General features: G+C 39.1%; 1 protein-coding gene across 1 annotated transcript; it reads left to right on the forward strand.

Annotated features, from left to right (window-relative positions):
* Window positions 1-504: 504 nt before the first annotated feature.
* Window positions 505-2,642, forward strand: LOC308639531 (testis-expressed protein 13C-1-like; the record flags this gene model as incomplete). Its single annotated transcript, XM_081277745.1, has 2 exons — window positions 505-1,105; window positions 2,593-2,642. The coding sequence occupies 2 exons, from the start codon at window positions 505-507 to the stop codon at window positions 2,640-2,642; spliced, it is 651 nt and encodes a 216-aa protein (XP_081133871.1).
* Window positions 2,643-17,758: the final 15,116 nt, after the last annotated feature.

Below are 17,758 nucleotides of genomic sequence, written 5' to 3' on the forward strand. Positions count from 1 at the left end.
AGAGCAACTGAGAGTAATGGGAGAGGGAGTTGAGCCAAAGAGTGCACCCGTGCACTCTCCTACCTCACCAGGTTAGAAATCCATACTATGTAGCTGCGTGTTGTCCTTCAGAAACTCTTGGAAACAGGGGTCCTCTCTGCACTCTCCGCAGTGCCCCATCTAGCTTGCCCCGTAGAGCAGCAGCCCAACTACCAGACTGACAGGAAGAGCTCTGCCAAGGAATGTTGGTCCCAGCAGGCCTTGCGGCCAGCCTCAGTATCCATTATCTGTGACGTGCTAAGTCATTGACGCTTTAGCCGCCTAAGGGGTTGATGTGAGAGAGAACTGGTTTTAAGGCTTGGGGCTTTGTGTAGAGAAAGCAGGGGGTAGGAGGTTAAGGAAGAGGCTATAGGATTGGGCAGGGACTGAAACACCACAGAGAGAGGAATTGAGAGGCGGGCCAGTTGGTAGCCCAAGGCTTACTACAGTAGAGGACGCAGCTCTGCTGACTAGGCCGCAGAGGCCATGGCCGTCGACTTCGGAGACCCCAGGAGCGGTTTCCGCCACAGCGAGGTGGTGGTGTTTATCAATGAAGAGGTGCTCAGTAATGGTGGTAGCCCAGACTTCTACCTGACCTTCCGTTCACGGCCCTGGAACGAGGTGGAAGACAACCTGCAGTCCGTCGTGGCCGACCCTCAGGTGCCGCGCGCCATTAAGAGGGCGTGCGCCTGGAGTGCCCTGGCCCTTGGGGTGCGAGTGGCCGCGAGGCAGAAGGAGCAGCAGGCGCGACGGGTCAGGCGGCTGAGGGGGCAGGTGGAGGAGTGCGAAGGAGCCGCCTGGGCTCTGGCCTTGGAACTGCAGCGGCTGCGTGAGGAGAGGGACGACGTGGTTTCTCAGTTGCATAGCGCCAGAGATGACCTGAAGCAAGCGCTGGGAGAGCGCGACGCCCTGCGTGAGAGGCTGATCCAGTTGGAGCTGTCCCAGGAAGTCGCTCCTGAGTCGCCAGATGAGCAGCACAGGATTGGGGCATGGCCTGTGGATGCAGGGGGACGGAGAGAGGCGCTTGCCACAGGGTCGCAGGGTACGCAGGATGTGGAGTCTGAGGCCCAGATGGCATCCCCAACAGGTATGGCACCCCATTGTACTTGGGCCCAGGTTGCTCAACCCCCCTCTGTCAATGCATTCTTTGTTTTTTGTTTGTTTGTTTGTTTATTTATTTATTTATTTTTGGTACTGGGGATTGAATTCAGGGGCACTCAACCACTGAGCCATATCCCCAGCCCTGTTTTGTATTTTATTTAGAGATAGGGTCTCACTGAGTTGATTAGTCCCTTCTAAATTGCGGAGGCTAGCTTTGAACTCCTGCCTCCACCTCCCAAGCCGCTGGGATCACAGGTGTACACCACCGTACCCAGTCCCAGTGCCATTCTTCACACCATTCCCATCGGCATTCCCAGGACCAACACCTCCCCACCCAGAGTAATCTCAATAGAAGTGGCTGGAGCTGCAGTCCAGATGCCCATTGGGTTCATCTATTCACCTGGCCTACAGTCGGCTCATTCAGGACTTAAGTTTAGTGGTGGGATCAGAGGAGCCAAGGTCAGGGAGTAGTCCTGTGAAGCCTAAGGTACTAAACCCAGGAGGAAAGTCCTGTGAGGCCTCACTTCTGTAGACTTCTCTGAGCTTAACTGAAGCCAAGGAAACAACAGCCTTAGGGACAGATGGCCAGAATGCCAAAAGATAAGAAAGCCTTTGAATCCCAGCAAGAGGAGAAACTTGTTCAGACATCAGAAGGAGGGTTTGGGACTGCCTGAGATGTAAAGTATGATTCATTTTTCCTGATATTTGGCCTGCTATAAATGTAAGAAAAAAATCTAGATAACCAGTGAGGTGGGAAGCCTTCACCAAAACAAGTTCCCTACTGAATTCAAGGAGGTAGAAAAAGTATGGAGATATATTCCAAAGATAAATCAATTTTTGGAGGCTCCTTTCAAATAAAAAGATCTCCTTTATTTACATCATAAAAAAGGTTAAAACCCAAACAAAAATTCCATTATCCCACCATCAAGCAGTACTAGTATTTATTTCAGTGCTGGAAATCGAACCCAGGGCATCCCAAATGCTAGGCAAGCACTCTACCACTGGCCTACATCACCAACCTGCAATAACCATTTTTAACACATTAATACAAACTGGAGAGAGTTTAATATCATACATGTGTGTATATAATTTGTATTATTTTTGAAAAATATGAGATTCTGCTGAATATGTTAATTAATCTTTGAAAGGAAAATTTCTCCAATTGCATTTAAGTTCACAGGTGGACTCTGGATGGCTGCTGTTGGTTAACATTCTGAAGAAGCTAATATTGTAGAACACTCTCTTTTTCTCCTTTCTGTACTCTCCTTAACCTCCTTCTTCCATAACACCAGGTCTTCTGCTGGGAATAACAATGTTTTCAGAACATAAGATACATTATGTTCTAGGAACACTGGTGTTTTTTTTTTTTTCCTGACAATGTTATTGTTGTACTGTAGATTGGAGCAGTGTTCACATTTTTTTTCTCAGTTTGTTTTTATAACATTCATAGTGTCTGTTCTTTGTGTCTCTAAGCTCCAGGAACTTTGGGTGAAGCTGAAGAAGCTCTGGCTCCCAGTGTGTGACTCCTCATGATATACACTTCTGGCTCTCAGCAGCCTTCACCTATGACCTCAACTGGCTGGAGCTAAAAAGAGAACGAAGGCATCATGGAGAAGGACACATTCTGGCACACATTTTGGAACAAGACAGAGCAGACCAATTTTGTTAGAACTCAATCCTTCTGTTGGAGAAAAGGGATTGACATTGCAGAGTCCATTAGTTTATTGAACAAAAAGTTACCGATGGCCTAGTATGTGTTAGAAACTATAACTATGTTAATATCTAGTGTACACATTATAATCCGTTGGGTGAGATTGGTTAGATGACAAAAGCGAGCCTAATTTGAGATATGTGGATCAGGTTGTCCCCTTTGTCTTGCATGAAATGTGACCTTTGGATAAACCCAATTGAAATAACATCAAGATCCAATTTTGGATAAAAAAAAAAAGGTTTCACTTTTGTGGTTCTGGGGGCATGTCAAAGACACTTTCATGAAAGGGCTTGAGTGACCAATTGTTTATCACATTAATCCCAAAGAAGATGAATGAGCAGTGGCAAAAAATCAGGAAAGTATCCTGGCAAAAAGACAGGCAGGGCTTTTCTGATTCTCTGCTGATTTCCTTTCTTGAGGCTCATCTATTTTTCCTGGCTGCACTGCAGCCTGCCTGAAAGATCACTGGGCTGTGTTGTAAAAAGACAGTACTGGGGGAAGTATTTGCTACATACTCTAGTCCTCAGCCCCCGACTATCCCCATCCCAGGTTCCTTTCCAATGAACAGTGGATGAAGAACAAAATGCATTCCAAAGACAGACTTCAGGGCTGCTGTACTATGTGTGTATGGTGCTTCTCTTGGAAGGACTAATTGGACTATAAATAGAACTGGAGGAGGCCAGCAATCTCCAGAATGCCCCTGGCCTCTTGCCTGCCACTGTTATCTGCAGATTCTTTGCTTCACCAAGACAGCTGCAAAGCAAGGAGGAGCCAGGGTAGAGCCCAGGGAGTGGGAGGTGCCATTCTGAACAGGTTTCCCAGAGGTCCCCTGGAGATCCAGCACAGCTCGCCAAGATCAACCATTGTTGGGGGTTTTCTGATCCTAACTAGTAATAAAGAGTTTATATTTGTCTCATGTCTTCTGTGTAGTGTGTATAGAAGGCTTGTGGGAGGTGGCAGATTAAATCCTTCCTTCCATCTGAGTGAGGTGAAGGGAATTTCAATCTCATTTCCTATTAGAGGGCCCCTTCTTGCCAGTCACCCAAGAATTGGAGGCACCTCTTTGAGGCCTTCACTATCCAAGTCCACATGGTCCCTTCAGGTGGGCATGTCTGCTGCTGCAGGACTGGTGGGGCATGTGGGAGGAAAGGGGACTTAGGTGGGAGGGTGCTGCTTCTGCTTAAGCTTGATCCCTAAAGCCTAGGGAGTTACTGTCTGTCTTACCTGTCTGTAGTTCTGTGTGTAACTTGATCACTAAAGCCTACAGCTTCCCTCTGTATGCAGAAGTCATTTTCCTGAAGTCTTGTTTCCCCAATGTCCCTTGATATCTCATGCACAGAAATTTCCTTCCTGTCTTTCTGCCCTCCAAGGCATGACCATCCCCTCCATCCTATGTATAATCCTATCAAAGTGCTCTTAATTCTAGACTGTCTAGTCACAAGATAAAAATTTCATGAGGCAAAAAGGGTTAGATGCTGGCTACCTACTTGGAATAGGGACAGGAATGGGGGAAGAGAATAAAAAGTGATCCTACCTCAACAACATTCTCACTTTCCTCAGAGTTGTGATATTGAAAGGGCCTTGGTTACTTGGGAGGGGAGTGTTATAGACAAAAGGGTCCATCAGGAACATCAGATCTTAAAGCTAGATTTTCTGAATTAGGGTATGTTTTTGTGATATCCTTTTTAAAAATTTTTTTAGTTGTAGTTGAACACAATATTTTTATTTATTTTTATGTGATGCTGAGGATTGAACCCAAAGCTTCACACATGAAGAGGCGGGCGCTCTACCACTGAGCTACAGCCCCAGCCCTTGTGATATTCTTGTATGTACTGATAGTTCATTGGAATTTGAGGAAGGTGAGACACAGATGATATTTGAGAGTATTATGGTACATTTTAATGTGGTTTTTAATGGCCCAGCAGCATCGGGATCACTTGGGAACTTGTTATGAATGCAAATTCTCAGGCTTCTCCTCTTCTGTCTCTAGCAGTGCTGGAAATTGGGCTTAGCTGAAATTTGAGGACCTTTTTTAAAAAAATATTTTTTTATTTTTAGTTATAGTTGGGCACAATACCTTTATTTTATTTGTTTATTTTTTTTTAAAAGTGGTGCTGAGGATCGAACCCAGCACCTTGCACGTGCTAGGCAAGCATTCTACTGCTGAGCCACAACCCAGCCTCCCCACCAGGACCTTTGCTTTAATCCCTAGTGTAATGTGAACAAATCACCCTAGATCTCATTCTGGTTGGCTTATTTAGGGTTTCACGATACACTCTGATGTCCACTAGAATGTCTATAGTTCTGTGTGTTAACTTTTATATAGTTTGATGAGATTACCCAATTTTGTATGAAGACATTTTTCATGGTAAACTGCCTGATTCTCCCATAATTCTGGGTTGAGCACAAGAAGGTAAGGGCAGTGAGATGTCTGTTGGAAGAGCCTGGGTTTTGAATCCAGAGAACTTGGTTCAGACACCTGCTCTGCTATTCACTAGCTGTGTGACCTCAAACAAGTTACTGAATTTTTCCAAGCCCCCACAAGTGTTGGCTCCTTTCCCTGCCCTCTGGGTTCTGTTCTGTAATGATGAGGTAATGGATATAATGGATATTCACTGAGGGCCTACTCATATCATTGAGTGCCTACTATGTGAGACTTTATGGCTGTTATCCTTTTGGTGACTGCTAAGGCTTGGGTGTTGTTTGTCCCCACAAAGGTTAATGTGTTAAAAGCTTGGTACCCAGGGTTGCAATATTGAGAGGTGGTGGAACCTTTAAGAGGTGGCCTAGTGGGAGGTCCTTTGACCACTGGGGGAATCACCCTCAGAAGGGGGTACTGGTTTCCTGGAGTTCTTGCCAGAGCAATTTGTTATAGAAGCCTGAGCCTGAGCCCAAGTCACTCTCTAGCTTCCTGTTTCAAGATGAGATTTCTTCCTCACACAAGTGCTCCAGCCAAGTAATGCAGCCAACAGGGCCCTAACCAGAGCTGAACAGATGTCAGTGCCATGCCCTTGAAACTCCAAAACTGAGAGCTAAATAAACTTATTTTCTTTATAAAGTTTGCTTGCCTCAAGCATATCATTGTAACACTGCAAAAAATGAAGTCATACAGTGATCTCCACAGCTACATAAGTTATAAGTATAATAGATACCCCCACAAAGTTCTTCAGGAAAGATATTTGACTCCATTTTACAGATATGCAACTCAAAACACTTATCCAAAGTTGAGAGTTAGTGAAGCCTGGATTCCAATCCCAACTTGCCTAGTATTGAACTCCATGCTCTTTCTACTATAGCACAATGCCTTAACTTTTTACCCTTAATAATTAATAACAGTTAACAGTGTCTGCCAATAAATACCTTGACCCACAGTTGTGAAAATAGTGGAAGGACTTTGAGTTGCAGAGAATCTTCTGGTGAAAAGGGAAGTGAGTGGAGGTGGTGAAAGCATCAAGCTTCGTTGCTAGAGTTGGTACCAGAAAAGGACATAAGTGGTGCAAGGAGAATTGCACACATGACTACTAGGGGTGTTGGCCTTGCAAAACCTTCAGATACAGAAATTAAGAGGCAGAGAAACATGTGGCGGTTGGCATGTTCCCTACCCACACCCCCATGGAGGCCCTTGCCATCAACAATTCCACTCCTGTTTGTCTCTCTCAACTTCAAGTACTGGCTCCAACCTAGACCCTTCTTGTAAAGGCATCCACAGACAACATATGGAAAGGTGTAAGGATGAGAAGCACCTCTTACCTGTCATAGAACACAACAATAGACCAAAAATGTGTGCTTCTGCATCTCTTCAGGGTGAGGACTATACAGGATTAGGACCAGGTGACTGTACTAATAATCCATGTAAAACAAAGGACTTTTTTACTTTTTTAAAAATTTTTTTTAGATGTTGATGGAGCTTTATTTTTATTTTATTCATTTATATGTGGTGCTGAAAATTGAACCCAGTGCCTCACACATGCTAGGCAAGTGCTCTACCACTGACTACAGCCTCAGCCCCAGAATTTTTTTCTTGATAAAAACATGTTTCAAATGAAGACTGTCTTGATATCAGGTAGAAGTGAAGACTCTGTTCTTTCCTGAGGCAACTCTTACTCATGTGAAGAATGCAAGAATGAACCAAGGAGATTCAAAACCAACTCTAAAGAAATCATTGTCCTAAGAACTTTCTGATTATCAAAGCAAACTGGATTCAGTAAAATAGAACTATGAAAAGCAGTTAAAACCACCCATAAATTGAAAACCTGGATGTGACTGCTGTTTGTACTTTGATGTATTTACTTTTTACACATAAAATCTACCTCTTTATATATATATACACAAAAGACAGAATAAAGAATAAATTCTTGGGCTGGGGTTGTGGATACATGGTAGAGTGCTTGCCCAGCATGTATGAGGCACTGGGTTTGATCCTCAGCACCACATATAAATAAATGAATAAAATAGGGTCCATCAACTAAAAATATGTATACAAATAATTTTTTTTTGAGAGAGAGAATTTTTTAATATTTATTTTTTAGTTTTCGGCGGGCACAACATCTTTGGTTGTATGTGGTGCTGAGGATCAAACCCAGGCCGCACACATGCCAGGCAAGCACACTACCACTTGAGCCACATCCCTAGCCCCAAATAATTTTTTTTTAAAAAGAATAAATTCTTTTATAGATGCCTCAAATGTACTGGCTCCAATCTGGAACCTCCAGTAGTGAACTCTATCCAGCATGTAGGAAAGTATAGGCATAGGGAGAAACACTTTTCTGGTGGTAGAGCAGTTATATAGAGAGGCAGGGTGTTAACTTTTTCATCACTGTGACACAAATATTCGACAAAAACAACTTAGAGGAGGAAAAGTTTATTTGGGGCTCACAGTTTAATAGTTCTCAGTCCATAGATGGCTGACTCCATTGCTCTCGGGCCCAGGATGAGGTAGAGCATCATGGCTGAAGGATGCATTGGAGGAAAACAGTTCACCTCAAGGCAGCCATGAAGCAGAGAGAGAAGAGTGGGGATAAGGAGGCACAGGGAAGATGCACCCTTCCAGGGCATGACCCCAGTGACACCTCCTCTTGTCATGCTCCACTTACCAACAGTTACCACCCAGTCATCCTTTCAAACTAGGATCATTTCACCTCACAGTCCAATGATTTCACCTCTGAATAATCCAGCATTAGGAGGAGCTTTTGTGGAACAACTCATATCCAAACTATAATACAGGAGGAGGACAGGGGTAGAGACAGAGTTTTACTTACCAAAACCATGTCTTAACAGTAAGACATGACAGTGTTCTCATATTCTTGAGAATGTGATTTTAAGTGACTGTGTAACATTCTGTCATGTCAATGTTTTATAATATAGTTAACTAGTTCTATCTAATTGGGCATTTTAACTGTATCCAAATTTTCATTTTCACTCTCAAAATTATATTAACACACAGTTTTCTGTACCATGGCCAAGAGTGAATATTATATCATTAAAAATATGTTAGCTGGTTTGAAAGGTATCTTATTTTAATTTGCTTTTGTTTATTAGGAAGACAAAACATTTTTCACATTGCTTATCCATCTGTATTTCTTCTGTAATAGTTTATCTATTAAAACCTCTATTCTAGGTCATTCATGGAATATTCATCTTATCTTGTTTTGTCAGTATTTGATAGGGTATTATCCGAACCCTTTGTCATACTTAAGATACAAGTATTTTTTTCTTGTTTTTACATTTGTTTTTAAATTTGTGTCTGATGGCATTATAATGGCTAGAAATATTAATTTTTACATATTAAAATCTTTTCAACTGTTATTTCTTTTCCTTTTATCCATAGGTCTTCCTGGAAATAATATATACAGCCATCTATATTTGAGTCTATTATATTTATACCTTAAAAATTTAATTCTTTAATCATACTTGAACTTTTTTTGGTGCTGAGAGGTAGGTGTCTAAATGTATTTTTTCACTAAATAATTAATCTAGTATCTTAGTATCTCAGCATCATTTTTCAATATTCCATTCTTTCTCCACTGATCTGAAAAAACATCTTTAACAAATACTAGACAGACAAACACACACACACACACACACACACACACACACAGAGTATATATGTGTATATACTGTTTTACCCTGTGAGCTGTTGGTATTCTTATACCCACCTAATATTTGTTTCCACCTTTTCGGGGGGGGGCGGTTACTGGGGATTGAACTCAGGGGCACCCAACCACTGAGCCACATCCCCAGCCAGATTTTGTATTTTATTTAGAGATAGGGTCTCATTGAGTTGCTTAGCACCTTGCTGTTGCTGAGGCTGGCTTTGAACTTGAGATCCTCCTGTCTCAGCCTCCCGAGCTGCTGGGATGTGTGGGTGTGTGCCACTGCACCCGGCTGTTTCCAGCTTTTTGAGTAAATGCAGTGCAAGTTAGTACTCACTATTCATCTTTTTATTAATCTTAAGAACACATTTTATTTAAAATTGTTTAATTGACATACAATTGTAAATATTTATAGGATACAGCATTACATTTTAATACATTTTACTATATAGTATGTAGTGATCAAATCAGGGTAATTGGCATACCAATCACCTCATGTATCATTTTTGTGTTAAGAACATCCAAAATCCTATTAGCTATCTTGAAATATTCAATTAATTGTTGTCAATTATAGCTAATCTACTATGCTATAGAACATTAGAGGTTATTCCTCCTATGCAACTGCACCCCTGTACCCGTTAACCATTCTCTATCTTCCCATTCCCCACATCCTTCCCAGGCTCTGGTAGCCACTATTCTATTTCCTACTTCTATTAGATCAACTTTTTAGCTTTCACATGCTGGTGAGAAGACATGGTACTTGTCTCTCTGTGTCTATTTTATTTTACTTAATACAATGTCTTTTAGTTCCATCCATATTGCTGCAAATGACAGAATTTCATATTTTTAAAAATCAGTTGGATAATATTCTATTGTGTACATGGACCATATTTTCTTTATCCATTCATCAGCTGATGAACATTTCTTGGCTATCATGAATAGTGTTGTAATGAACATTGGAGGTCATATGTCTCCTTGATATACTGATTTCATTCCCTTTGAATATATATCCCATAGTGGATTTGCTGGATCATCTAGTTGATCTATTGATAGTTGTTCAAGCAACCTCCATACTGCTTTCCATAATGGCTGTACTAATTTATATTCCCATCAATAGTATATGAGAATTCCCCTTTCTTTACATCCTTTGCCAGAATTTGTTATTGTCTTTTTATACAGCCATTCTAGCTGTGGTTTCATCATTATTCATATTTTTCTGAACTTTTTTGGTAGTCATCACCTGTATACTCTCTCTCAAAATTTAATTCTCTATTCCTTTGAGTCCCAGATGTGCTTCCTTCAACTAGATTCTGTGAGACTACCCTGTAACTTAACAGTTTATTCTTTTAACCTAGTTTGAGTAGCTTCTGTTCCTTAAGGTTTTATCTGAGCCCTACACTCTCTCTCCACTTCGTTCTTCTATGATATTATCTAACCATCTGATATTTATCAACTTTAGGAATAAGATTCAGATTGATATTTAAAAGCTAACATTTATTGCTTACTGTGTACTTGGTAGCAGTATCTTAATTCTCTTTATTTTTTTTGAAAATTTTTAATTCTCTTTAAAATCCTACAATATAGAAAATAGTGTTCTCATTTAGAGATGGGGAAACCTAGGCTTAGATAGGTTAAATAACTTGTCTAATGTCACAAAACACTGCAATTTTTTTTAAAGAGAGTGAGAGAGGAGAGAGAGAGAGAGAAAATTTTTAATATTTATTTTTTAGTTCTCGGCGGACACAACATCTTTGTTGGTATGTGGTGCTGAGGATCGAACCCGGGCCGCACGCATGCCAGGCGAACGCGCTACCGCTTGAGCCACATCCCCAGCCCCAACACTGCAATATTTGAGAGAGCCAAGATTCAAATTCTGTTTTGACATACCCATCATGCTATACTATATAGCACTTGGCTTATTTTTGGAATTGAAAATGACACAAGAATCAGTTATACTAAAAGAAGGCTTAAAGGCATTGGCTGGACTGCTTGGATGATATATGATCAGTTATTAGTTAATTGATCAGTAATTAATTATTGATAGTAGATTATATCCATGTACAACACTCTCCACAGTTCCTGGTACATAGCAATTCCAAAATGCACATTTTTTCACATTTTTAACATCTTTGAAATCAGTAGGCCTTCCATGACTACAGTTTAATTGGCAGTATTAATCTTACAATTGATGGAATTTTAGATTTGATGAAATAAGGCATTAAGTGCTTAATAAATGTCTAGTTTTTAAATGAGATGATGAGTTATTCATTCAGAAAATATTTGTCCTATGAACTATGTGCCAAGCACTGTTCTAGGAACTGGGACAGAGTAATAAGTAAAGAAACAACTCCTACTCATGAAGTTTACCTTTTAGTGGGAAACGTGAAAAACATAGATTAACAATGTCAGATAGTGATAAATGAAAAGGGATAAGGTGAATGGAAAGTGGCTGGGAGTGCTATCCTAAACAGGGTGGTCATGGAATATTCATTCGACAAGAAACTTGGCTGGGGTGAAAGGAGTGAAAGGGAGAGCCATGAAGAGAGCTGGAGGAAGACCTTTCCAGGTGCAAGGCACAGCAAGTATAAGGGCCTTGACATGAGAGCACCCTTAGAGTCTTTCAAGAGTGGCAAGGGGGCTAGTATGACTGAAGTGCAGAGTACAAGAAAGTAGTAGGCAAAGTAAGGTGGGGGTAAAGACTATGAAGAGAGAATTTGAAATATGCAGGTAAGAACTTTTGGGGCGCGGGGGGGCGCTATTGAGGATTGAACTCAGGGGCACTTGACCACTGAGCCACATCCTCAGCCCTATTTTGTATTTTATTTAGAGACAGGGTCTCACTGAGTTGCTTAGCACCTCACTTTTGCTGAGGCTGACTTTGAACTCATAATCCTCTTGTCTCAGTCTCCAAAGTTGCTGGGATTACAGGTGTGTGCCACCATGCCTGGCAGGTCTTTTTTTATCTCTTTTTTAATGTGGTGCTAAGGATTGAACCCAGTGCCTCCCTCATGCTAAGCAAGTGCTCTACCACTGAACCACAACCCTAGCCCAGGTAAAAAAATTTTTGAAACCCTTTCAAAAAGGCTCTAGATTTGAGTAGAAACTGTGTATTGGGGTTCATAACTAACTAGTAGGGGCTGCTGTGTGTCATGTCTACACTGCACTTGAAGCCAAGGGATGACTGGGAGCAAGGGTAGAGATGGCATTAATTTAAGGAATGTGAGGAGAGACAGTTCCATTTAGTCTCTTAAACACACTAATGCACAGTCAGAATGATTCATGGTGCAGAAGAGTTTGAGGGCAGAATGATAATGATACGTGATCAGAATAACAAGCTGAGGCTACTCTGAAAAAAGTGACACTCAGGGTTCAACACTATTGATGAGGTACAGTTCAAACTGGCCTTGGTTTCAATTTTTCAAGTCATGCTGCCACAACATCCACCTGTCCTTCAAGTGGGTTGGACAAAATTCAAATTATTTTAAGAATATTGAAAACATTTATAAAGTGACTACATATAAGTACAGAAGCTAGATTTCTATAACTGTTTTAATGTAAGGCATATGCTTTTATAAATCTGTTTCCTAGAAAGGCAAGATGTATAGTGGTTAAGAGCATGGTCTTTGGAGGCAGACCAAGCTGGTTCAAATGTCACTTTTGCTACTTCTGTCACTTTAGTTAAGTAACCAACTCAAGCCTCAGTTATCTCATCTGTAAATTGGGAATACCACTTGACCTCAGAGAGTTGCTGTGATTATTAAATAATGTGTGTGAAGTACATAGCACTGGGACCACTCAATAAAACTATAGCTGCTTTCTCCTAAAAATACATTGTATATTAAAATTTGTTATTCATTGTACATACATCTTGAAAGAAAGCAACCCAAATTCATAGTGCCATCAAAATACAGACAATAAAAGCAAAGGGAAAGAAAAACATTTCCTCGGAGTTCTAAAGGCAATACTTGCATTCAGAAAGTAGACATATTTAACTTAAAGATGAACCTTCAAATTGACTTTTTAAGATACATGGTAACTCTCACAAGAAACATACACAGAACCACTCTTCTTGCAAGCAGTAATCTTAAAGGGAGGCACAGAGCTGTGAACTTATTCAATGAAGGAGCTATGACAAGAAAAACAGTTTCTATTGAGACCCCTGTCACTAGTCCCACAAATGCAAGAATACAGGTCATCAATGCAGATAGACAATTGCTAAAAGTATATTTATCATGAAACTCATATAATCATTAGACTTCCACATTTTGTTTTTAACGTTTTCTTGGAAATTTCATGACCATGTAGGCCCCCATATTTGAAATGTCTGTATAAGAGGTTCTACTGCCTTCCTAATGATGGGACTTAGTAAGCTGCAGACCTATGAGATCATGATTCCGACTGACAATTCAAGAGAATAGATTTTTAAGGAACTTAGATTATACAAATCAATTTATGCTCTTAAACCTGAGCATATGGAATTAAAATGGAGTTAGCCATAATAACACGGAATGCATGATCTTTATTATTTAATACATCAATCTAAAATCACACTATCAGATCAAACAGGAGTACCACAATATGCTTTATTTTTCAGGTATTAATGAGTTCTCTAAATTTCTATGTACAAAACTTTAAGTAGCAGCAAACATCAGTTCTCCCAAAGAAGCTTAGGTGAAAAACAATTCATTCTATCCATGAGTTTAAAGCCCTGCTGTTTGATCCACTGTTGTACTAACAAAAAAATGAACTCAGTGAGAAAAGCTAATTGAGTGCTCAGTTCATATATTTTGAGACTCCTATATTTTATTGGAGTTGAAGCAATGAACCCTTGGTAAATATTTTAGGTTTTTTTTTTTTTTTGTGTGTGTGTGTGTGTGTGTGTGGTGCTGGGAATTGATTGAATTCAGGGCCTTGTGCATATGAGGCAAGCACTCTACCAACTGAGCTATATCCCCAGCCCCAATATTCTGTATTTTAATTATCAAGGAATTAAACATGTTTGCTAATTATCTCAGAAAAAGCCATGATACCTAATGAAGAATCAGTGATACTAGTCTCCTACCTAAAAGATAGAAAACTTTGAAATGAATTCATAATTTGAACATATCTGAATATACCATTCAAAGAATTAGCAAGGGCAATGAATATGGCTTTTAGAAAATCATCTCAAAAATATCTACTGAAATGAAGCCACTGTTCTTTATGGTACCATATTAACCAAATGCCTTTTACCAAATAACAAATAATCAATAAGCAGATGTTTTCAAAGGAGAACATTTTTAAAAGAAAGCATTCTTATATGCCATAGCAAACAGAGAACTTGCATCTGCAAGGCAGAGCTACAGAATTTGAAAGGAGTTGTAATTGAGCAATCTGACTTTCTACTCCAGTCTGGAGTAAATGTGTGAATAGATAAGACCATAAGGAAGGATGTTGATTAACTTTTTCTTTGTAAGAAAAATGTGTAATTCCAGTTATTGGCAGAGTTTTGACATCGACAGCAATACAGTGGTGAGCATCTACATTGTGCTGAGAGGTAGACTGGAACTTAATCCTTGGATTTAATAACAAACTAGCTTTAAGGTTTAAACTCAATTTGTTTAGGCTTAACCTTAATTTTGAAAATTTCTGAAGTGAAGGCAGATCTTGAAGAATTTTTGCTTTTAGTTCACTGTAGAGATAAAATAGGTTGGTAAAATAAACATCTGCCTTATGCTGAGGACAGGTGTGTAAAGCTGCCATTTGGGTCCTGCACAACCACAGCACTGTGCTTCCGAATAAAAGGGCAACTCAGCAGCTGAACCAATCAAACAGACACAGGGATGAGTGGTCTCTAGTATTTTACTCCAGATGCCAGAGCCATTAGAGTTCCCTACAGGGATATAAGTCTTTATCAGGATCAACAAATTTACAGAACAAATCCCAGTCCAGCTTTGGCTAGGCGGCCAATTGACTGATTATATGTCAGGGCCCACTAGCCTCTAGAATTAGCACTTGCTGCTGTGAGAAAAAAAGAAATCAATGTGTTAAAAATATCAATTTGAACTTATTCATACAGGGAATAGAAAAGTACAGGAGGCACATGATAAAAGCATACAGGCGGCTTTTTTTTTTTAAGTGCAGGATGAATTAACTTTCTGAACAAGTTAAGGCTCTGAGGGGAAAAAATTCTAAATCATAACCTTAAAAAAATAGTCTGTTCTAAATTAACACCTTACAAAAGCTGAAATTCTTACTTCATCCTTCAGCATAAATGTCAAATCTGAAATCATCAATATATTTCAAACTCCAGAAGGGAAGGAAAAAAAGACATTCTTGTTAAAATATAGTAGCCACTAATGGTAATAGAGAAAACCACCAGATTTTTGCTATTAAATACATTATTGCAGTACTGGGGATTAAACCCATGGTCTCATTCATGCTAGGCAAGTATTCTACCTCTGAGCTACACTACCAGCCTTCTTTTAAAACTAAAAGAAAAACACAGATTTTAATAATCCTCATTAGAAAATTGGGAAAGGAAGTCTTATTGTGAACCAAATTTTATGTTTGTCACCAGTGAAAATGAATTCATTATGTTCTTGAATTTATTTCCGGAAGCACATTAAATTCTCTTACAGCTTTGATTTTGCAAATAACATCAAAGTAGCAAAATACAAGTAACTGCAACATATAAAATTATACTTCAGTAGAAATGCTTTCATAATTGGATCCAGAGGCTTAAAATAATTATTTACTTTAAAAAGACATATTCTGAGCCATAATTTTTCTTTCAGTTACATTTTAACAAAAGAGGAGGAAAGAAAAATAGAAACAATGGTCCTAATACATTTTTTTCTTAAATAAGTGCTACTCATGCCCAAATTAGCTGGCAACTCACTGAGGTTAGTCTGGGATAGATCTTAATCAATCTACTATAAAGCATTTCCTGGCTTTTAGCCAATGGAAACATAACTTTTGATTGCAAAAAGAAAAAAAAAGCATGAGATCTCAGTGACTATACAGACTGATAACCAGTGCGATTTTTCCTTCTTCCAATCATATAAGAGATAAATACAACAATTATAAGGAAGCCAAGGGCCACACCCACTGCAACAGGAATAAGAAAGTTGAGGTCAGAGTCAGCAGAACATTCTTCAGCTGTTAGAAAAGAACAGACAGCAAGGAGAGGAAATTAGTAAAGAATGTAATTAAGCAAAGCAAGCAAACAAGAAATAAGCATTCTGAAATAGGTTAGTCTTTTATAGCATTATCCTTATTTCTTAAAATCAATCCAAATATTTCATAGCAACTGATCACCCTATATCTCTTATTATAATCATCTAAAATCACACCAAATTCTTCAATACAAAAAAGCAGAAGTTAAAGGAAAAATGGGAAAAGGTCCAAAATACAGAATTATTACAGAAGATTTTAGGTTTAATTGTCTAATGGCACTAGGGGAAAGAGTAATCATCTACACTTAAAAAAAGAGACCACCAGGAAGGCAGTGGGTGAAATTTGAATTTCAAGCTCTGAATTTAGGCAGAACTGAATTTGAATCCTGACTCCTTCAAGTACCAGCTGAAGGACTTTGCCAAGTTATTTAAACTAGGCCTCACTTTCCTCACCTATAAAAGGAAAATAGTAATTGTGGTATTATAAGATATTTAAGGATTCATTCTAATTGTATTATCTGATATACTTCATGCAGTCAACAAGTGTTCATTCCTTTCTCTTTTCTTCTCATGTTTGTGATCCCATCCAAAGATGTTTAGGGTTTGAAGTAATAACAAGCAGAGATCATAATAGGAGTGTCTCAGTACAGTACTATTGAAAAGGCCAATATTCAATGCTTTAAAAATACTTAAGCAAAATGATACAGCAGCAGCTCAAAGTGCCCAACTGTGATCTCATTATTTCAAGTTTAAACCAGCAGTTGTTACGCTATTGAATAATTAGATTTCATTGGGGCAGTTTTTATCAAAATGCAATGGTTTTGTTGCCTGCTAGATATGTAACCTCAGTGAAATCACTCCCCTTTCAGAAAATTATGTTGTTAGAGTAAATAATCTTTAAGATACTTTCCAGCATAATTCTAAGGCAATTAACAAAATGTGATATTTGGTGTGATTTATTATTGTGCAATAACTTGCATTTTTCCTCTAATTTTAACTTTACCTCCTCTTACAGTTTTGCCATTCATAAAAAAAAGTTTGGAAAGGTTTGGAAAACATAAGGTGAATTTCAGTAATCACATTAGCCTTTGTTGAAAAGATTTACTGAATTTTACTGCAAGCCCTCAGTTGGGGATTGAAAGCTGGGTACCAAGATACACTGTATTGTTAATCAGTAAGTTATAGAAACTCTGAATAAGCTGATATATATATTCAAACTTTCACTTCAATATGAAAACTTCTCACCTATTAAGCTTCCTTCTTAGTTATCTATACATTCAATATCTGTGCCCCACTTATACCATAAAATGTTTCAATAAGGGCTGATTATTTAGCTCATTTTAATGCCAACAGCCTCTCTATACCCTCATCTATGTTCTGCCCCATGGGGGCTGTCTTGAAGAAGCAAGAGCCTAGTTGCTATGCTTCACTGCCTCCCTTCTGAGATTGCTGTTAGCTTACATTTCATAAGTACCAGTCTGATGACAACACTAAATAGATTTTAATGCTCTAGAGATCAACAAGATGAGGTAGAAAAACACAACACAATCTGTCCTAATTAGTTCATAGAATATTTCTATCTTTCAATGCTAATCAGGCATCCAAAGAGGAGCAAAATACAAGGAATAAAAGGCAAGTAGTTAAATATACTTGAATGTTTTCAGTCTATATTGCTGAAA

Source organism: Spermophilus citellus (assembly GCF_964194105.1).
Source record: "Spermophilus citellus genome assembly, chromosome: X".
Lineage (NCBI taxonomy): Eukaryota > Metazoa > Chordata > Mammalia > Rodentia > Sciuridae > Spermophilus > Spermophilus citellus.